This window comes from Lupinus angustifolius, chromosome LG02 (genome assembly GCF_001865875.1).
Source record: "Lupinus angustifolius cultivar Tanjil chromosome LG02, LupAngTanjil_v1.0, whole genome shotgun sequence".
In the NCBI taxonomy this organism is placed as follows: Eukaryota; Viridiplantae; Streptophyta; class Magnoliopsida; order Fabales; family Fabaceae; genus Lupinus; species Lupinus angustifolius.
The window spans coordinates 24643057-24665611 of NC_032010.1; the positions used below are offsets into that span (position 1 = coordinate 24643057).

The following is a 22555-nucleotide window of genomic DNA, read 5'->3' on the forward strand; positions in this document are numbered from 1 at the left end:
GATTTCAATATTATGATAATCAATTACTTAGTAGTATTCCCTTTCGTTTTCGAAGAGGGTCCCAAAGACTCACCAATGTAGGTAACTATCATGAACAGAATAATGATGCCAAAGGTGTAACTGCAGTAGTAATTATTACTATATAGTTTATTTATATTGGTGGTGGAGTGGAGATGCCTTGCGTCAATGAATGAATTAACCAATGAAAGAGAGGGAGAAGAATCTTTGTCAATTTTCACGGCCTCAACATGGGATGTTACAATATATATATTATGACTTGCATATATAGTAATTGGTATATAAAATAACAAATCTGAACCGAATACATATATATATAATAATGTATAGTTGCCATCCACTTGAATAATAATAACTGAATATATAAAGTATGTAGAATCGGAGAGGCATCGTTTGGGCCGATATCGTGCATGCGTAAGCAAATAATAACACCTTCCTAAAATGATATGATCTCCATGTGGCAGACGGAGAGAAACCCCTTTCTACTACTACTAACTATATATATATATATATATATGTATAATACATATAGTGTTATTATTATAGTCGATCATAAACTTCACTCACCTTTGCCTGCCTATGTTATACTGTACATTTCATTAAGTAATGATCTAAATTAAATTGCACAGCCTGTCATACATACATATACATTATTATTACTACATGGACAGTGGTCCTCTCTTCCACAAAGTTATTGTCCTCATGTTCCTATTTAATACTATTCTATAAAATAATATAAAATATTGATTTATTTTTTATAACTTTTTTCTTCTCATTAAATAATGTATTTTGATTGACTTGAGACATCATTGGGACACCAATAAAAACAAAAGATATTCATGATGAGACAGTAAATTACAGAACTAGGCAAACAGACATACCGACCACTTTGCAATTAATAACATCCCTACTTTCTATCTCACTCTCCTTCGCTATTTATATGTTACTTTCAGCATTTGATATATGGTATATATTGTGCTGAGTTCTGTGTCCCCCCAAATTAAAGCACCAGCTACATAGATTATAAATATTAATCTCCATTTATTTAGTCTATGTATATAGGCTATATATAGCACCGGTAAGTTTGTGTGAGAGAGAGAGATTATTATAAATAAAGTTGGCACGCAGAGGGAAACAATTATCGAAACATTACTCACTCAAGGCCTCATTCATTTTCCTTTTGTGCAAGGTGAGTGTGTCATTATCTACTTAAGATTCGATGTCCTATATATACACACACATATATGATTTGGTTGAACTTAACTGACATGAATGAATGTTACATGATTTAATGTAAAATTGTAGGATCAGATATATCGTGGGAGGAAAAGTAAGTAAATTAGAAAGAAGATGGAATATGATGCCCTAGTTAACAATAATAGTGGTTTGTTTGGGAGCTTGTCATCATCAGTAGACACAGATGAAGCAATAGATTTGACAGATGAGTTGTTGGTAGAAGGGTGCTGGGTGGAAACAACAACAGGTGGAGGAGACCATATTCATCAGCTGCATCAAGATATTGAATTACTTAATGGAGGATCATTGGTGGGTAAGAGATGGTGGATTGAGCCATCAACAACAACATCATCATTATCATCATCAGTTAAAGAAAGATTAGTGGTTGCTGTTGGATACTTGAAAGAGTACACTAAGAACACCAACATCCTCATTCAGATATGGGTCCCCCAACGCAGCAACAGCAGATTACCACCCTTTGAGTTTAATCATGATCACTTGGTGACTCCAACAAATGTTAAGTTCTTTAGAAACCAGCAAGTTCATCATCAATTGCAGCAGTACGATGTACGTGGATGTTTGACCCTTCCTGTCTTCCAACGTGGCACTGCTACTTGTCTTGGTGTCCTTCAGATTACTACTACTACTAACCATAACTCATCACCCTTCACCACTTATCATCGCCCTCAACAACTTATTCACAACAATCTCTCCCTTCCTCTCGACCATGTAATTATTTCTTTTTCTTCTTCCTTCATCTCTTTAAATTGGTATTTACTATTTAGTAATGAACACCATACATCTTTCTTATTCTTATTTTTTTGCCTTAACTTTCACCCCTCTAAGATTCTCACACCAATACTTTAATATGTGTGGCGTGGTCCACAAGAAAAGCAAAGTACTCTCTCTCTATATATAGATAGTTTTCATTAATCCTTGAAATTTAATGCTTAACCGAATGTCCTATATATGGTAACATCTATTGCTAGTGATATTAATTAAATTCAAAATGATTTAAATTATTGCAGGCTGTTGTTGATTTTAGGAGTTGTCAGAACTTGATTCCAACTTCTTCTGTGAAGGTATATGATGATGAGTTATACCAAGCAGCACTAAATGAGATTGTAGAAGTGTTGACATCAGTGTGCAAGACACACAATTTGCCTTTAGCACTGACATGGGCACCTTGCATCCAGCAAGGTAAGTATGGTTGTGGTCATTCAGCAACTGATCAGAATTATGTGTATTGTGTATCCACCGTAGATTCAGCATGTTTTGTGGTAGATCTAGACATCCTTGGATTCCAAGAAGCGTGCTCACAGTATCACCTATACAGAGGCCAAGGAATAGTTGGAACAGCTTTCACTACAGCCAAACCTTGTTTTGCTATTGACATCACTGCCTTTAGCAAAGCTGAGTATCCTCTTTCTCACCATGCAAACATGTTTGGCTTGCATGCTGCTTTTGCCATTCCACTCAGGAGTCTCTACACTGCTTCTGCTGATTTTGTTTTGGAGTTTTTCCTCCCAAAGGATTGTCATGACCCTGAAGAGCAAAGACACATGTTAAATTCATTGTCCATGCTGGTACAGCAAGGTTGCCGAAGCTTGCATGTTGTAACTGAGGATGAATTCACCTTGCCACTACCGTCACCACCACCACCACCACCACCACCTCACAACAAAGAAGAAGCTCATATGATTGAGAAATTATTATTTGCATCTACTCTGTCGTCATCACAAGTAGAATCATCATCATGGATTGCACATATGATGGAAGCACAACAGAAGGGGAAAGGTGTGTCAGTGTCATTGGAGTATGAGCTTGAAGAGCCAAAAGAGGAGTTCAAAGTGACAACAAACTGGGATGGAAGTAATGAACTGATCCAGGCACAGACAACACAAGTGTTTTCAGAATTTACTGAGCAAAGTTCAGGGTCAAGATCAAGAGCAAGTACTGTAGAGGTTGGTACTGGAGGTGGAGAAGAATGTTATTCATTTAGTGGAAGGCATTCATCAACAACAACAACAACAACAACTAATTCAGGTGGTGGTGGGAGAAAGACAGGAGATAAGAGGAGAACAAAGGCAGAGAAGACTATAAGTTTGCCAGTTCTCAGACAATACTTTGCTGGAAGCCTAAAAGATGCTGCCAAGAGCATTGGAGGTGAGTGATGAGTCTCTCTCACACATATATGAAGTCCTCCTTTCCTTTAATTACATCATTATCAATAGTTAGTATATGAATGTCATTAATTTTGTTGTGATTGGTGTAGTATGTCCTACAACTCTAAAAAGGATATGCAGACAGCATGGCATAACAAGGTGGCCATCAAGGAAAATAAAGAAGGTAGGGCACTCTTTAAAGAAACTTCAACTGGTGATTGATTCAGTGCAGGGTGCTGAGGGTGCCATTCAGATTGGCTCCTTCTATACCAGTTTTCCAGAGTTGTGTTCTGACTCATCCAACAAAATGCATACTGAGTATGACAACAATAACAACAACAACAACAACAATGGATTTTATAATGGAGATGTTTGCAGTCAGAATTTTGCAGCTTCATCTATGATCAACAACACTAATAACAATGGAGGAGTTGATGTTCTAATGATGACAGAAAGCTCCCCTGATCATCATCATGATCATGCATTTGTGAACAGAGAGTTGTCAATCCAAGAGGATACAAAATTATACTTCACAAGATCCAAGGCTGCTCCTAGTGGGTGGAGGGGTGCACTTAGAGTGAAAGCTACTTTTTTAGATGAAAAAATCAGATTTAGTTTGCAACCAAAATGGGGGTTCAGAGAATTGCAGGTTGAGATAAGAAAACGTTTGAACCTAAATGATGTGAGGAACATTGATCTGAAGTATTTGGATGATGAAGGGGAGTGGGTTGTATTAGCATGTGATGGTGATCTTGAGGAGTGTAAAGACTTGCATAGGTCATCACAAGGACGCACAATTAGACTCTCACTCTTTCAAGCTTCTCCTGTTCATAATAATAATAATAATCTTTCAAACACATTTAGTGGTGGCAGAAGCACCACTCCATCTTCATCATCCTAGCTAACACACATCAATATCAATGATGAGATATAGGAGGATGTTGTTATGCTTTTAATTAATTAATACTAAGTAGCTAGAGTGGACTTCTTACTATCTAATGCACCTCATGTTGGTAAAAAGTGTAAGCACTATCTTCATACTCAATTTTCATTCCAATTTTTGGAATAAGCTTACTAACAATCTTTTCTTCAATTTCATCAATTTTCCTTCTCTCATACCCATTACCATTATTATTATTTTGTGCTTCATCTCCCCTTTCAATCATCATCCTCTTCATTACATTTAATAAAAAAAGTGGCAAAATTAATAAAAAGAGTATATGATTATTCAATTAAATTAATAAAGAAAATATTATTCAATTAAATTAATACGGATTATTGTTCACATAAAGTTGATTGATATATCTCTTACGAAATAAAGTGGAGTGACCTTACATGGTGAAAAGTGAGGAAGGAATTAAAATCTACATAAACTTTGGGGTCCGGTTTCTCAAAGACCATGATCACATAAATATAAGCATGGAACTTTAGATTTTCAATGTAAAAATCAAAAGGAACAGATTATATTAATCCTGGTCAGCCTGAAGTAAACAGGACAAAATCTATCTTATCATTATAGAGACTGTTATGACGAAGCAGAAGAGATGTCTTGTAGTTGCTCCTTAACTACTGTATGTGTTGTTGGAGGACCAAATATGCTCAACACCACCTGGAAAAAAGGGTAAAGGGTAGGAAATGTGAGACATTTCACAATTAATGGTTCTTTATCTTTCTTTCTTTTTTGGGCACAAGAAAATTCAAAGGGAATGGAAAAGGAGTATAAGCTATTGTATAAGTCAATCTTACTGGTAGAAATACAAGACCATGCAAGAAGCCAATGATAACCAAGGCCAGATACATCTGGAAGTAATACACCTACAAAGACCAGCAAGCTACTTTAACACTCATTGAGCAGAAAATCAAGGGTCAAAGGGCCAAGGGTGATATCACATACCACAAATAATTCTGATGTTGAGAAGAAAAGGACTAGAACTCCGACTAGTTTTGTAAGCGTGATTCCACTGCGAAACCAAGTTATGTAATACAGAGATAAGTGTCTACAAATTACTAGTGCTAACAGGCATATAATTCAACCACCATTGACATCATTCTCTGCAATGAGTTATATGATGCTACGTGTATAAACTCTGAGAGAACAGAGCAAGAGTCACATCAAAGTAACACACAAAATAACTACTTTATAAGATAAAATTTTCACGAAGTCCACCATTGGATTAAAAGTTCATATCATGTGGATCTTGCGTATAAAATACAAGTTCACTAATTTTTTTTATTTATCCATAAGAATAATGCATAATAAGGAATCTGAATACGAAAATAGGGTGTACACTCAATCCAAGGCTATAAATGTCAGTTGAAGGTTATAACCTGAATACGGAAGCCCCCATGGTAGACAATGCTGTCTTTGCACGTTGGTTCCTATCTCCCGAGCTTACCTATATAAACAGAAGTGATGCGAGATCATTAGTCAATGTAAATACTCACCAAAACGCAAGCAGTCCAATTGAATAAGAGGAGTGCTAGCAACACAGTCCTTTCAAGTTTCAACACACCCTCTTATTGGTCCATGCCAACTAACGCTTTTAATCCACAAACTAGTAACCTGTTGTTCAAGTTTACACACTTTTTTCTTTTTTATTATTTTCATGGAAGAAAGGAAAGAGTAGAATAATTTTCTAAGCTTCCATGAATTGACATTTGGTTACAGTACTCCACATAACCATCACCTTCTACCGTTTTTGCTACCAGTTTGGCTTCTTTTGATTCTGTTTTTACTTCATTGAAAAATCAAAGCCAAGAAAATTTGATAAACAAAGAAGCACCTTTCAAGAGTTTGAAAATGGAGAAACCAAAATTACTCACTCTCGGCCTCTGAAATAATATTTTCATGAAAACGCAATAGTGGTGCTCAAATTTTTGGTCATTGGAAAGTGCCTTGAGGATTTAGAAAGTAATTTAGGATTAGGGTTTATATGTGTAAGAATAGAATTATAGTAAATAATTGAATAATAAAACAGAGGGTGATAATAATGGAGACATCAATGTATGCATGGAGAAAGAAAGTGGGTTTTCATATGAAGGTGTTCTAGTGATAATGGAGGCTGTAACTACTCTAAAGAAGAACATGAAGGTTTTGGGGTTTCAAATATTTATTTAATATAGAAAAAAATAGAGAGAGAGAGGAGAGAAGAGTGTGGGAATCTGGAAAAGGGGTAATCGGGTAACCGCTTAAAAGAAATGGGTGTGGACCAATTGGTGAGAGCGTGTTGCTAGTATTTCTCATTGAATAAAAGTCTTCTTCGACTCATCACAGAAATAATAAATTTCCAAAGCACGTTCAATTTCACATGCTATAATAATCTCCATCCTGAAAACAGTCTTTCATTTGAGAAGCTAAGACTGTGTATATATACCATCCCCGTACTCCTTTAGGTAGGAGCCTCGTACACTGAGCCACCATTTTTTCCAGTAATTTCTATAACACCATATACTTCGTATACTTAATGATGAAGTAGGAACCTCTAAGACGATCATACGCTATGGGGAAGACTCATCAATTTATAGAAAAAGGACTAGACTAACCATGAATGCATGTGTTATGTGCACACAGAACTCAACAGCAATCCCTATTGACATAATAAGGTTTACAACAGACACTGCATTTAGTTGAACACCCAGAATCGCCATTACACCCTGCAGGAGTGAGCAAAGGTGGTAAGTTTCACTTCTAAAATATGTGGTATTAACTGAACATAAAATGAATGTGTAACTGAGCTTTGCAAAAGATTAACGTTGACCCCCTCCCGTACACAAAAAACCAGAGGAGAAATAGGATACCCAAAGGAAAGGCTAATGAAAGATATACCAAGATTCACTACAGTAAAGAAAACAAATACCATGAGGTCCGAAATTATCATGACCAGAACAAGTAATATGATTGCAGAACTCCCAAAGCTGCATTGGATTGCAACCAAAAGAAATATATTACGTATAATCACAAAAATGAGGGAACAAAATTTTTCAATTATACTGTAAAAACACAAGGTTATGTTTCAACATATTTTATACCTGGATGTTAAGACCAGGCAAACAACAAAAACAGCACCTGTTATATTATCATCGCAAGTTATGTACTGACAAACTAAGTTTAATTAAATAAAGGCAGACATAAAATTATAAATTTAGAAAAGTCGCACAAGAGTTAAAAAGATTATGCCAAGGAGAAAGAGGAACAAAACATAGAGACTAAAGAAGAGGCATAAATAAAATTTCACCTTTATAACTTTTGGTTCAGTAAGAAATGTTAGTGGATTGTAAATAAGTATTAGCCACAGATATGGAGTTTAAATCCCAATACTGAAATATTTCACAAAATAGAAAGCAATGGAAGGTGGTGTATAATTTTCCAGAAAGAAAGTAAATTCGTGTTTAGAAGATAATAAAATAATCCATTGAAGATTAGATTCATGATATAGAGTAGGTTCCTAAGTTAGAAGCCAGAAAATGTTAAGTGTAAGCAGGAAGGGAAAGACAAAAATAAAAAAAACAGAAGGCCTAGGACTACCACCAACCTAGTGCGATGCCAATGTTGATCAGGGCTATCTTCCATATATCAAGGTATTGTTCAAAGAATATATAAAATACTGAGTACGGAAATATATCCATCTGCATCAGAGAAATCTAGTGAACAAGAGGTAGAGATCCACAAAATAAGCAACACATGTCCAGCTTTTTAGCCAACACAAAATGCTTCGGAAGGATAAGAGAAAATAGAACATAGATTGAAAATCATACTACCTACAATTTGTTACAATATCAACAAAATTTAGAAATCAATGCTTTGCCAACGAATATGAATTATGATAGAGCATTATGTCGTCGTTCGATCGATGTAGCCGACCACACCTAGCGGGATTAAGGCTTGGTTGTTGTTGTGTCAACAAAGGGAAATTCAGGTACAAGGTTTGATATGATTTATTAACTCCCCAAGTCTCTTCTTATAGCCTATAGTGGTATATTATAGACTCAAAGCTCAAGCAAAAATAAGGCTATCGCTTCCAAGTAAAATATTAGATTGGTGGAACTTGAAAACAAAGAAACATGATTGAAGTAAAACATTAAAGAACTCAGTCAACCATCCAAAAAGTCTTAATGTCCAGTTCTAATATACAGCAAAAATAATTGAATAAAGAGGAAAAAATAATTTGAAAGCAATTTGGTAAAACAAAATTCCTAAATCCTAACAATCTTATATCCTAAAAGCTAGAACAATATAAGCCCATAATCCAAACCTCTAGAGAAGCAGCCATTCTTGAAGAAAATTCCCTTGCAGCACGTATTGCACTAACATAGTCACCCTAAGAAGATTCCAGTTAGACAAAAAAACAGAATTGTGCAAACCATAGCACACTGGAACATAAAAAAATTATCACTTGTCACACTGCATACTTGTCTATTAAGAGGCGTGTGATAAGTACGAAACTCAGAAGCTTGTATGACACCGTCCTGGTAACCTGAAAACCAGTTATATACAAAATCTTCATATCAGATTTTAAAATTTGAGAAGGACACTTATACTATTCATGTAAGAAGTATTACAAAGATTTCAGAAAGGACATAACTTATATAAAATTCATTTTATGCTTGATATACAGTTTTTAGTTTAATTAGAAACACACATGTGCCTCTTGCTGCTCACTTAACACTTTGTTTACTCAAGTTTCAGATTTAAACCATGCAGCTTTAACAGGATGTTAGGATTATGAGGAAGTGTACAAATGTGAAAAGTTAATTTGAGAATTTAACAGATAATAAATAAGAAAAAAAATATAAGTTTTGTCCTTTCAAAAAGAGGGGATTAGTATCTTCCAAACCATTCAAATCTACGCTATTGGTGTAAGCCCCATGACCACCCTTTGCACAATCGGCTGATGGCAGTGCTTCAAGAAACCATGGAAGCTTCTCCTTGAATTGTTCTGTAGATGGACGATCATTAACCAAATCCATGTGGCGGAAACACTAGGAATCAATGAAAAGGGTTAGTCCTTCTGCTAATGCACCCTGCCGGTTTACAGTCAAAAGTTTTTTGGGCAAATAGTCTCTCATATAATAAAGAAAATGCTTAAAGAGAAAAGTATATTACTGTTGTACAGTCTTTGCACACTCCACCCAAACCACATGGTCCTTCATCCAGTGAACAGCAAGGTGGCTGTAGAAAGATATATTTGCTGTTGTAATTGAAAGATATATGAAGGTACAGAGGGTAACATCTAACTACACTGGTCATTCAACTTACTGTTGTAGACAGATAAATTAGGCAGGAGAGAAGTCCTAATATTGTGAAATATATATGTAATGTGTACATGTATGTGCATGAATATAAGATAGAAACACGTAGGAGAAAAAGAAAACCGGGAACGCTTTTCACAAGATTTCATCCAAGGACACAAGGATGCATGTACCTGATCATCAGGTGGACAATAAGAGCCATTTACGAATTTTCGACAGCAACTAAAAGCTTCAGGTGATATCCACACGAGGAAATCATCAAGCCAAGAGGCAGCTGGCTTGGCAATATAGCTTGATTTTGGTACCAATGATGCCCTGGATATCTGCATTATTGAGCAAGACATGCATAATTCATTCATATACCCCAACATAAATTTACATAGAAGAGGACACAATTGAAGCCAACCATTCAACAAAATCTTTAAAGTTTAACACACGGAAAGATATGAATTGCAGATATGAACAAAAACAACAACAACCAAGCCTTTACACACTATATTGTAAATCAAGGGGTGGTTACTATTAGAGAATAAGAACCAATAGTAGTAGCTTAATATGTAATAGTAGTTGCAGTGGCAGTTACTCTCTGTTATTAGTGAGTTAGTTAGAGGAGGTAACGTGCACAACAAGTTACCTCATATGGTAGCCTATTTTGTAAGCTTTCCAAGTCTATATATATTTGGAAAGGCTCAACTATTGTAACTAACTAATTCATTCTTCAATTTAATAAAGTGAGTGTTTCTCTCTCTCTCTTCTCCATCTTCTCTCATTTCTTCTAGTCTAGGTTTATAATTAACTGTTACAAATAAGTCTGTGTATAATATGCACTTACAATGGATTTGGTGTTGACTAAAACTAGAACCAGTGTAGTTACCTAGTTAAAGCCCATGGGAACCTCTTCTTACAAGTTAACACAAATAACGAGTGGTCAATTGAATTGTCCAGTGGTTGATACTGTTTAGTGTGGTCAATGGAAAACCATATCTGATTAATTCAAGTCAAATGTGGCTAAAGATACAGGTGGTATCAATACCACTGCAAATAGCAATTGAACTGAAGAAATGGCTGTATAGTTACTAATTATTAGTCTAGACTCAAACCATAACAATTAAATCTGACAAATTTCCCTTGAATAAAAACTTAAAATTAGCTAAATGAAGAGACTGTTAGTAACAAACACATATTCAAGGAGTACTTGACTATTTAATTACCTCATTCAAAAGAGAATTAGAATCACACTGGCTAATGGAGCATAGCTGTTTTGTATGTTTGGATTCCAAACTGCAGAAGAGGACAAGAAACCACTTCAAGAAATCAGATAATAAATTTAATTGATACTTCTAGATGGGCTTTTTTCACATGCAATCACACTGAAGGAAAATAATGATTTGCATAATTTTTTCCCATTAATTATATTTCTTCTTAATTTATATTTGGTTGCATGTGTAAGGCATCATTTCAGATTGTAAATAATACCACATTGCCTTGTGTACTTAAGACAGACATTAATGCATAAAGAGAAAAGTATAGCCAGAATAAAATTCATCAACCTGTAATTGTAATCCTTTACAACAAAATATAATGGTGGTCCAACTCTAAGGTACTCGGAAATGTTACTGAAATACCCCTGGAAATAGAATGAATACAATGAAGGTAAGATTATGGGTGTGCAGCACAGAACGGAACTGAAAAAATTTGAATGTGGGAAAAGATTTAAAAACTAAAACCTGAAGGTAGGAATCGCGCGGAAGAGCAATCTGTTGCTCAAGACCAGGTTCAATCCTTGTGCATAATGCCTATCAAAAAGAAACACAAAAAATGATTGTATATAAAAAGATGTATAGAATGGAAGTAAATAATTTCTAATTTCCCAAGCAACTTACAATGCTTGCTAAGGTAAATCCAACAAATATAGCAACGACCAAGATTTTAACAGCCCACAGTCCAAGAAATGGTGCATGAATCTCCTATAAGAGAAACAAAACAGTGTATAAGGCTTATACTGTTACCTTGAGAAACCTTAACCTATGATCACCAATTAGAATAATGAAAAAATAAAATTTCAATTAACCAAACATGGGCAGCACAATAAATTATAGTTACAACACCCCATTAACATATAACTTTACCTTCATATATCGTGTCAGCAATCCATCTCTTTCCTGCCCAATGCCTACATTTCGAATATGACACGGTTGGAACTAGATATAAGTAAGGTGAGATAATTTTCAAATATTAAATATTAATAGAAGCCAAAATTAGTTCAGAATTGTGCTACTAGGTGGAGGCCCGGTAGTGGTTTATATCTCTGACATGCCTAATGCCTCCTCATGTGAAATACCTTGTTTGAATTTAAGTCAAAAATAGATAAAAAGGGGCAGAAAGGATCAAACTCCAAACTCGAGTCTTTGGTACTATGTCAAGGACCAATTGGTTCGAAAAACTTTAGGCTTGAACTATTATTTAAAGGAAGATATGTATAAGTAGACCCCCATGCAAAAGCCATTTTGCCTTCAAGCATGGATAAAGCAAAGGTCCATTATACATTGAGCTTTAATTAAGAATGATGGCATAAAAGATCAAATTGTTCATGACATAGTCGTAGGACTTCAATAACACGTCGAACTAACAACCCAAAAATGATAAGCTACTAGCTCAGGCTTAGGAATGGTTTTTATCTCTAAAAGAAACCATGAGTGCCATAGCTCGAATGTACCTTCATTCTGCTCCACAGAGGATGAATTCACCTTTATGCATGGAAAGCAGTCAATCCTGCTATCCCTGGCTCTCATAGAGTCTAATGTTACCAAGGCTACAAAAGCCGTAATCTGTAGAAGGAAGTCCAGTAGAACGGCCAAAGCTACATAAAAGATATTTCAACAAATTAAGAAAACTGAAGAAAAAACTGATCTTAAAATTATGTTTTAAAGGAGCTGGACTCCCCCCACACACACGTGAAACAGATGAAAAATTTAAATCACCAGTTCAGTATTTTTACTTCAACAAAAACTGGACGAGAGAAAAGAGAAAATTCATTAACCTGCAATCATGGAGAAAACACGGCATGCTGGCATAGAAATGAATGATCCTACTGCAAAGGCTAGAATCTCAGATATGCTTGCCAGTGTTATGGAAGGTCCAACTTCCCCCATTGCATTACTTATTTGTTCTTCTATTGGTAAACCTGAGGGTTGCCGTTTCACAGCATCTACAATTATGCACATGTTATCTACACCAACCTGATCAAAGAATGAAAATCCAGGAAAAACAGTGACATTTAGCAATACTTGCGGAAAGTAATGCCTAAAACAACATAAAAAAAGTGAACAAGAAAATTATATAGATTAGAAATGAACTGGAAGTACAATATTCAACAATTATAAGGCTCAAATGGCAGCAGCAGCAGCTGACTAAGCATATCTTCATGTCAACAGATCTTTAACATCAAATGAAAGCAGAGCAAAACAGAGAAGGAGAAGGCCTAGAGTAAGGTAGCAATCCCTACCAGCATTATCATTTTCAAAGACCAACAGTTATTTACCAAAAGAAGTGAAACACCAGCTGTTAGGTGCAAGCCCAAGCATGGGTTATGGATTTTATCTTGACACACCCCTCACACAAAAGCCCTCAGTACATTAAGAATTAGGCCAACTACAAAAGCAGTACAATTAGTATAAGAGCTACCCAAATACACTCATTACATACTAACAATAAAACTTTCTAGAACTTCCCTCATGTGGAACTGAATACAGATATAGTGCATACCAACAAAAATGAAAGTACGGTGCACTATGGTAAACACATGTGCAAGTTGTTCTACAATCAGCAGAGGTTCAGTAATTACAAGCCCTTGCTGAAACTTCTCAGCAGTACACTTGCCATACAACTGTACTATCAGCTGTACTAGTGCAGTATACATGTATGAACTATATATACTCATCCCTTATTGTAATGATTTAATGAGTTTCTCTTATTTTCAATAACAGAAATCAGTCACAGTTTCTGTTTCCCTCTTCTCACTAAGTTTACATATTCTAGTAATGCCACTTTATGCCAAGCAAGTCACTCACTCAACAATTATTTAAAATTCCCTCAAAATGATCCTTGGACCATGATTTGGCTATTTAGTAAAATATTAAATATAAACCTTTGACAAAACAAAAAGATCTGACAAGCAAATAGTTAGTAATCAGAATATTTTTATTTCACTCAACTTGCACAGTTGCTTAGATAAGATCATAAGACATAGATGGTAACTTTAACCATTCTTAAAATATAATTGGCAATGGTAAGAACAGAAATACTTACAGCCAAAACCAGAAAAGGTATCACTTCCATTATGATTAATGTAGATTTTACTCCAATAGCACTGAAAAATCCAACTGATCCAAGGACAGAAAGCATAACAAGCAAAACACCCGAAAGACCTAGCAGCACCTGAATAACATCAAGTTGAAATATGGGTGGTGTAAGATAATCAAAATGGCATTAGTTCCAAGAACCTATCCATATCACGTATTATCATACCTTGGACGAGAGGTAGAAAAAAGATAGATGAGTTGGTCTATCTCCCAATGTCACCGATATATAAGCAAACATTACAATATAGCTCACCTAGTAAGATGTTAGAGATGAAAATCAATGTATATTCCAATAAAGCGCATTTTTATGAACCCACAACCAAACTAATCAGGACATGAGCTTCTGCTTCACACAAATCAGTTTTGCACATAAAGTTTAGGGATTTGGAATTTTCTTACAAGTATTGTTATGACATCTGCAGTGCTTTCTCTCTTTAGTTCTTCCTCAATTGAACTTTCGCTTGAAAATGACAAAGTAAGATTGCTAGATTGTACCATTGGCAACAATTCCTCCTGAAAATGTAATATTGGTTCAAAATGTGATGAGTCAGGAATGAGAAGAAAAGAGGGAATACCTACAAAGTACTTGAGCACTGAGCAAGCAAATCTGCTATACTATACAAAATACAAAAGCACACTTACTGAAGACACATGCATATCATATAGCATATAGTACTATTAGAATATATGAAAATATCTTAGAATATCTTAAATTATGTTATAAATATCGATATGATGCTTAGAATAGAGAGAATATTATATCATATACTTATTTAGAGTATTTCAGCTCTTAGGATTCAGAGTATTTTAGACGACCTCTTATGATTGAGATTACTTTTGTTGTCTTTTATAATTTGTTTCCTTATTTACTTAGGAGTCTAATATAAATATGGGTCAATATTATGTCTTTTGTATCCCAATATCACCACATCAGTTGATCAGCATTTACAATATTATCACTATAATTTACTATATTGAACATTCTTTTTTCTCTTTCCATATCTAAATCCTATATTTTCAACAATTACTTTGACAATATAACCAAAATGCAAGCCTCCATATAAGTAGGCATCTGAAATATCACAACCCTCATGCATTGTCCTTATTTTAAAATTTAAATGGAAGGATTGACATCAACCTTACACCGATTTAATGCCCCTGTCCAAGATAAGTACAAATTTGTATTTCGGAAACATATTTTACTAAAACTGCTAGGGTAACTAACACAGCCCTTAAGTTTTCTTTTCACCTGGCAAACAAAATTAAACATTTAAATTTTAAGGCTGACATCCTACAGTGGGTATGCACCATGTGACCAGGGAACTGTGTGTGTATCATCTCACCCAAGAGGTCGGTTTGAGTGTTTCTTATGTAGGATAAAAGGGAGCATTTCATAATACAAATCACCCAGTGATTCATAATGAAATTTAATACATAGAAATGGAGCTGACTGCCAATTCGTTCCTGAGATGTAACTGGGACTAGAAGATGAGGTTGAACGTGTAGAATTTATTAGACTCGTAGTTACTTGGATCATTATAGTTTCTTACAGGCATTTTATCTGCCTTTGATGGATTAGAGCATTAGTAAATCTGCACAAAACCCCCCAAGGCAGCTAATGAGTAAATAAATTGCCAAAAAGCTCCTTCACAGCAAGTCCCCCTTGTTTCTTCCAGATGATTATGATGACTGAGTTTTATGTTAAATACACTATGTAAGATGAAACCTGTTTTCATTCACTAATTAAGAGCATATGACAACGTAAGGATCTATGGGAAGTTTTTAACAGAAAGTAATCAACAAAAGGCAGATTATGTGCTAAACCACACAAGAATTAATAACTGCAACAAATATATTTAGTAGTCAAACCTTAGCTAACCGGATGAAAGCCTTTTCCCAAGCAATTGCTTTCCCATTCTCATCTCCAACTTTTGTAATTGCATTGTTGACAGGGTACGTGATAATAAATGCAGAAGCCTATAATATGGTAGTCAGCGTTATGTAATACAAAAGATTTGGAGCAAGAATACGAAGATCTTACATCAGAATAATTGTTTCCGGAAAACCCTCCTAATGCAGTAGTTGGATCAAGGGGAGCCTTAAATGCACTAAAGCATGTTTCTGTAGAAGTATAATGCTGAAAATGATAAATAAAAATAACTGAGTCAACAAAAGAAACAGAGTCAACAACTCAACATATATCAGATAGCTGGCTTTATGACACTTAAATTTTCAGCCAAAAACACAAGCTGGGATATGAAATCAGTATACAGTTTTAGAAGTAATCATGCTCTACAAAAGCACCAATAGGCCACAACAAAGAAATGAAAAAAACAGGCTTTCAATCCATACCTATAAAGTTCTTTCTGCTGTAATTTAGTGTATTCATTGGACTTCAGTGTATCTAACACATTAATCTTTTCGTTTCTTTATTTTTGTCTTATACATAAAAAGAAAAGGCTTTAAATAAACCCATTTAAATAACTAAACTAAGGTAATCCATAATCACTTTAATTTAGCTTACCTGAAAACAATACTCAGCATGTTCAACACCTCCATAATCGTCATAATTGTCGGAGTCCATTTGAAAATACTGTCAGAAGAATTTTGAGAAAAAATGGAAATCAAATCAAGGCTTTTATGCTATGCCAAAAAAACTAGTAAATTGGAAAGGAGATGAATAAGAAAAGACAGATGCTTGTACTACACAGACAAAGCCATATTGTTACACATGCGACACAAAAATTCAAAAAATATTTCATTAATCTTTTAGAGAGTAGAGGTTTGGACCTGCAAAATGCTTTGAATGGCACAGTCCTCCCCTAATGGCTTCAAGCAGATGTCACTCAGAGATACCAACAAACTGGAATAATTTGCACGAATTCCATCAACCTGTCAGAATAATGAAATGGAAAAATACTTGGTAACAAGGAACTCCCACGATGCATCCAACAACTCCAATCAAATTATAGCAAGTGAAGAGAACAGAAAATAGAACCCAAAGCACCTTTTCTTGTATTTCGAAAAGCAATTCAATATTTTCATCTGTTATGATGCTTGGTGGCTTCCCATGCTCAGATTCAGGGATTGTCGCTATTATAAGCTGAAACGTAAACAAAACAGTATTGCAAACATGAGCTATATAACATAGAAAACAAAAGTTGAGCGGTTAGGGGGGTTTATCTTTTTAAGGTGCTTCTACTTGTTGCAAAGCACATGATCTTTTTAAGGGGCTTTATCTTATAGATATGTTGAGCAATTAGGAAGCTTTGCTTACTTTATATATTCTTTTTATTGTTTCTGTTATCCTTTTATGTGTTAAGGAAGATCCTTTATCGTCCAAACTCTTTCTAATTACTTTCTCTTCATCTTATAGCATGGTGGGATCAACTTTCCCTGGGTGAAGGAACATCAATGACTTTACATATTTAATACACCCTCATGCAATAGCCCTTTGGGCTTGAAGCATAAACTACGCACAGACCCGCCATACCTTGTGCTGAAACTTAACTTATATTTTTTAGAAGAATGGGGAGAACAAAGTTTGAACTCCTAACCACCTGGTCATAGAAGCTCTGATACAATGTTAAGATTTCATCTCAAAACTAATTAGCAATGAGAGAAGTAATCCAACATGTTTAAACCACACTCGAGACAAGGAGGCAGACATTGCGGGACTTACTTCCCAGTCCCAGCATATGATCACTTTTTTAAAAACCTTTCTCATAGAATTTTATTGTACAGGCGCGTTTAAACACAAAAAGCTGATCCAAACAGGTAATCAATTTCTTCAGCTATAAAATAAAAAAGGAAAAGTGGTAAACACACAATATGCAAATCAGCACGCATATTGCAAGACAAAGGTTTTTCATCCGCTTAAGAAAAACCTAGATGTCACACATGTATAGAATAACAAAAAACAAAAAAAACAAGGAAATCAATAGAGATACTGAAACCTGTTCAATTCTATAGAATGGGGCAAGGTGGCTATCAAAAAAATCTTTCTCTTCTGCTGCCTTACTCCCAGGACCGACCCATAACTGCAATAAAAATGTGAGTTTAGGGAGGAACAAAAGTTATCATAAAAAAACAGGTATAGCAAGGCCAAATGGCCATTACTCTCAAACTTCTGGACACATAAACTTTATGTGTGTACCTGTTCTGCATAAATCTTAACATAAAATTATTGTCATCGTTAACTATTTTATCATTAGGTCATCCTCATCCATAACACTCTTAAGATTCTTAGAATTTTGCCACATCAACATTTTGATCACTAAGTATTAGAGAATAGTGAGAAGTGTAATAACGGTTAGGCATTAGTTATAGTTTGAGGAGGATAGACTTGGGACTAGCTTACTGTGTAAGATGTCCAGTCTATTATAAATACCCCTCTCCTCACTTCTTTGTAACAAACTTTTCAATCCTAATAAAATTCAGTTACAACAATCTCTCTCTCTCTTTCTTTGTTTCCCTCTTATTACACTAAGACTCAACTTAAAATACCCTTAAGACTTAAGCCACATTGCTAGGACTCTTATATAATTAATAAAACATCATACAAAAATTAAATAAAATATATGGAACATAAATATGTGATGGCTCACAAGGGGAGCAGAATGCAATTATGGTAAGACTCATGATGCATGTGAAATTGTATCATATTTACTTATTGTTTTGAATGCTTTTCTTAGCTTAATTAGGATTTTAATCGAGTGTTTATTATATTTTCTTAGTCTGGAGCGGGTATTTTGTGCAGATTTACCAATAAAGAGCCCAAAAGAGGAAAGATCAAGCTAAAAGAGGAAAGGAACTCAACTGGGCTTAAAAGAGAAGCCAGGAGCTGAGCACGAAGGATCAAATCAGAGAAACACGGCTCAACCATGTCAACCAACAAGGCTGTGGAATGCACAGAGGCAAGCAGGGCAAAATTGGCCATCAATTGAAAAACAAGGCTGGACCGTGTTGCCAACCACAATCGTGCTTTGAGCAGTGAAGAATTAACATCAGACAAACTAGTGCCCTCTGAAGCACGGATTCATCAAACACCCTCACGTGTCGGTGTCCGACACGTATCCGACTCGGATACGCTTGGATTCACGAAGAATACGTATCCGTAGAGTATCCAAAAATCAAAATAATAAAATAAATAAATATCAAAACACGTATCGTATTCGTTTTAAATAAAATATAAGATATATAGATTCGTTTTCAATAAAATATAGGATATATAGATTCATTTTCAATAAAATAGGATAAGATAGATTCGTTTTGGAGGGTAATGATTTTCAATCCATTATATTTTTTACTTTGGATATTTTGATTTACACTTATAATTTTATCATATTTTATGTGTTTTTTCTTATTTTATACGCGTATCCTTGAACGTATCGTATCCTATATTTTTTATAAAATGTGTGTCGACGTATCGGATACGTATCGTATCCAACACAAGTATTCGTATCCGTATCCGTATCTCATGGGTATTTGGGGGAGTGCTAGGAGATTAACCTTGATACTAAATCTATAATAATTGAACTTAAGTTCTAAGTCAAGGAAGTAGTCTTAGTCTTTCAAGGGTTGCATTAGATTGCCACAAAGTATCAATAATGGGTTCAATTGAGTGTTAGTTATCACGGAAACAGAAGCTATAGATTCAGTTGAGTACATATTAATTATTATGTATCCCGAGAGGGAACACTATCTACTTCCGAGTGATTCACTTTCATAACTTAAATTTTCATAGAAGAGTGTGGTCAATTAGGATTCATGTATGTCAATGCAGTCCCGAAATCTGTAAGTGTTTAAAGTAGTTCAATAAGAGTAATTAAGAAGTATTTATAATATTTGTGGGATCAATCTTTTTATTACTTAGACGACAAAACGGTAAACATGAGAAGAGTCTTGGAAATGAATGAGTCAAGATTAAGACACTACATAAGACTCATAGCCACATTTCATGTAAAACTCTACTCAAGATTCTCATAAGACTAGGGATGAGAATGCCCTTAATCTTTATTTAGTGACTAATTCCTTATTAACAGATTAGGGCTAATTCTCTACTATCACTTTTATTCTTCCTAATATAGACCCTATGTTCTACTCCAGTATCTAATTGGAGGGAAGGAGGAGGCTAGTGGAGATAAAGAATTACTATTAAAGACAGAGAGAATAAATTACAATTTACGGGATAAATGGCCTCCAAAATGGCAAAAGGAGAAGAAAACAAACACAGAATCATGAGTCGTATATCTTAAATTATGAAAATGTGATACCTTCTCAGGCCGGGTCTCCACCTTAAAACGAAGCAGACCCAAACAAAGCAAAAGAACAATTGCCAATGAGGAAAAAAGCACGACAGTGGGCCTTCTAGCAGCCCATCTTCCATAAGTCCTGGATGCAAAATTAAAACATTAATCAATGGATTATGTAATTCCAAACCAAGAAAGTGCTCGAGGCTAGAGCTACCGACCTGTAAAAGTTGGACAAGGATCCTTGAACATAAGATAATTGCACCTTTTATTTGTCAAGACAAGAAGAATACCATAAATAGTGAACTTCAATGCATCTTAATGTTGAAACAAAAGAGGCTAATTGTATTAGAATATACCTCTACTGGGTGGGTCTCGTCCTTTTGAAGGTTATTAAAACTACTTCCTTCACTTGGCATATCGTTTAACAAAGGTTCCACATTGGATCCCTGTCTCCTGTTTTGTCTTGTCCTTTGCAGTAATACCCATCCAAACAACGTGAAAACCAACACAATGTAAAAGATAGCCATTGAAAAGTCCAAGCATCTGACCTGCAGGTATCATTAAATGAAAACCAACTTCACAATATTTATCACAAGTTAAATGACAGAGTTCGAACCATTAGTTTTGAAAGAGAAAATTATGGAATTATATGAAAAGAACAAAGTTGTACTGTTTAAACCTTTAGCGGTCCAATTGTAACGGAGCAGGGGTGAATTGAAGGTGGAGAAGGTTGTGGAGTTGAGCAGACAGAAGATGAAGGGCAATCACCACAAGAGCAACCGAGTGAAGTGTCATTACATGTATAGACAGATGCATTCATAAGTTGCATTGGAGATGAGTGAGGAATGGTTGTCTTAAAATTGATAGAATAAGGTGAACCGGGTAAACCAGGAGGGGCCTTTGAACCGAGAAATGCAAACCATTCTAGCAATGATAATCAGAAATAAAAGACATTAAATGAACATATCATATGTTGTTCTTATTTATTGGCTTGTTTAGAAAATCAAGACAACATTAAGGACCATGTTTTATAACTCTACTTCTACTACCTGATTAATAACAATAAGGGAGGTAATATAGTGGAAATGATTGAAAAAGAAAAGGGAAATAATAAGTGAAGGGTTACCTTTAAAATTGGTAGCGCCACCACCAACAAAATCAATGGCCCGAGTATTCATAGTCCCAAACTTGACATCTTGACATGATTGATAGAGTCCTTGTCCAAAAGATTGAGTAATGAAAAAATCAATGGCATCGACGGTTAGGTTAGCATAAAGAGTTGAAGTAGAGGTGACATTAATGAAGAGACTCTGATGAGGAGAGCAAGAGAGTTGGCAGAAAAGGTTAAGAAAGTTACGCAAACAAGCAGGACAACCAACAAGGATAGGAACAGCTTGTTGAACTTGTTCCCTTAAAGTGTCAAACTGATACTCAGTGCAACAAACGTTACCGGTGATTTCAGGACATAGACTCTGTATCTTTGAAGAGAACAGTTCGGAAGGTTTTACAGAATGGGAAGGGTAAGGGCAATTTAGTACTTTACCGTCAGAACGTTGACCGCAGATATCATACATGGCGCAGTATTCATTAGAATGCTTCTCTGTTGCAGTGAGAGGGGAAGATAGTACCTATTGTGAATCAAATCAATCATCAAATCAATCATCAAATCAATCATCAAATCATCAATCATCAACTCGTCAATCATGTTACTTGTTGAATTTACGACATCATACATACCTGAAATAGAAAGGCAAAAGAGATGACGATGAAGAACAATAACAAGATTCTGATTCTGGTTCTTCTTATCATCATCATCATCATAACTTATAAGCTTGTTGGATTAGATTTGGTATTGGAAATGGCACTTCAACTCAAACTCATATACCTAATCCCCATTTCTTCAATGTCCCAACACTGATGGACACTACAGTACTCTCTTTTTGTGATAAAGTTACTCTGCAATTAATTAAAATTAACGTATTCCAAAATTTTAAATACTTCAAAATTCAACTATAAGATTTTGTAAAACGTCCACTGTTTAGTGAGGTTAGGGAGGACAAAAAATACTCTAGGATGAGATAACCTTAAAAATATCTAGCAAATACCCACGAAAATAGCTTATAGATAAGAGTGTGTATTATAATACTTGCATCTCGTCAGGTAAATATTTTAATTAAAAGTTTATATATTTTTATTACATTAACATTATATTTTGTTTATTTTATTGCAAATTTTAAGTATTAGACTATAATCATAAAATTATAATATATTA

The 22555-nt window shown here is 35.0% G+C and overlaps 2 protein-coding genes across 2 annotated transcripts; one reads left to right on the forward strand and one right to left on the reverse strand.

Annotated features, from left to right (window-relative positions):
- LOC109342186 (protein NLP2-like) lies at positions 1207 to 4322 on the forward strand. The gene is made up of 3 exons (XM_019580242.1): positions 1207 to 1983; positions 2283 to 3420; positions 3530 to 4322. The coding sequence occupies exons 1-3, from the start codon at positions 1369 to 1371 to the stop codon at positions 4318 to 4320; spliced, it is 2544 nt and encodes an 847-aa protein (XP_019435787.1). The 5' UTR covers positions 1207 to 1368; the 3' UTR covers positions 4321 to 4322.
- Positions 4806 to 22208, reverse strand: LOC109342194 (Niemann-Pick C1 protein-like). The gene is made up of 35 exons (XM_019580250.1): positions 22021 to 22208; positions 21410 to 21911; positions 20963 to 21207; positions 20640 to 20831; positions 20502 to 20545; positions 20305 to 20422; positions 17986 to 18069; positions 17037 to 17132; positions 16820 to 16921; positions 16554 to 16622; positions 16071 to 16166; positions 15899 to 16006; positions 14429 to 14542; positions 14196 to 14282; positions 13977 to 14105; positions 12709 to 12907; positions 12385 to 12528; positions 11798 to 11841; positions 11552 to 11635; positions 11396 to 11464; positions 11219 to 11295; positions 10880 to 10949; positions 9842 to 9991; positions 9523 to 9588; positions 9254 to 9398; positions 8829 to 8893; positions 8672 to 8737; positions 7952 to 8045; positions 7449 to 7485; positions 7277 to 7334; positions 6963 to 7073; positions 5748 to 5815; positions 5314 to 5380; positions 5166 to 5234; positions 4806 to 5028 (listed from the first exon to the last, which is right to left on the reverse strand). Exons 1-35 carry the CDS (start codon positions 22102 to 22104, stop codon positions 4945 to 4947), a joined length of 3837 nt encoding a protein of 1278 aa, XP_019435795.1. The 5' UTR covers positions 22105 to 22208; the 3' UTR covers positions 4806 to 4944.

Coding starts and splice junctions, on each gene's coding strand:
- LOC109342186 (XM_019580242.1), top strand. CDS start 1,369: ATGGAATATGATGCCCTAGTTAACAATAATAGTGGTTTGTTTGGGAGC. Junction 1,984..2,282: donor TCTCCCTTCCTCTCGACCAT/GTAATTATTTCT, acceptor AAATTATTGCAG/GCTGTTGTTGATTTTAGGAG. Junction 3,421..3,529: donor TGCTGCCAAGAGCATTGGAG/GTGAGTGATGAG, acceptor TGATTGGTGTAG/TATGTCCTACAACTCTAAAA.
- LOC109342194 (XM_019580250.1), bottom strand. CDS start 22,104: ATGATGATGATGATGATAAGAAGAACCAGAATCAGAATCTTGTTATTG. Junction 20,832..20,962: donor TTACAATTGGACCGCTAAAG/GTTTAAACAGTA, acceptor TGATACCTGCAG/GTCAGATGCTTGGACTTTTC. Junction 9,399..9,522: donor TGTGCAAAGACTGTACAACA/GTAATATACTTT, acceptor ATTGATTCCTAG/TGTTTCCGCCACATGGATTT.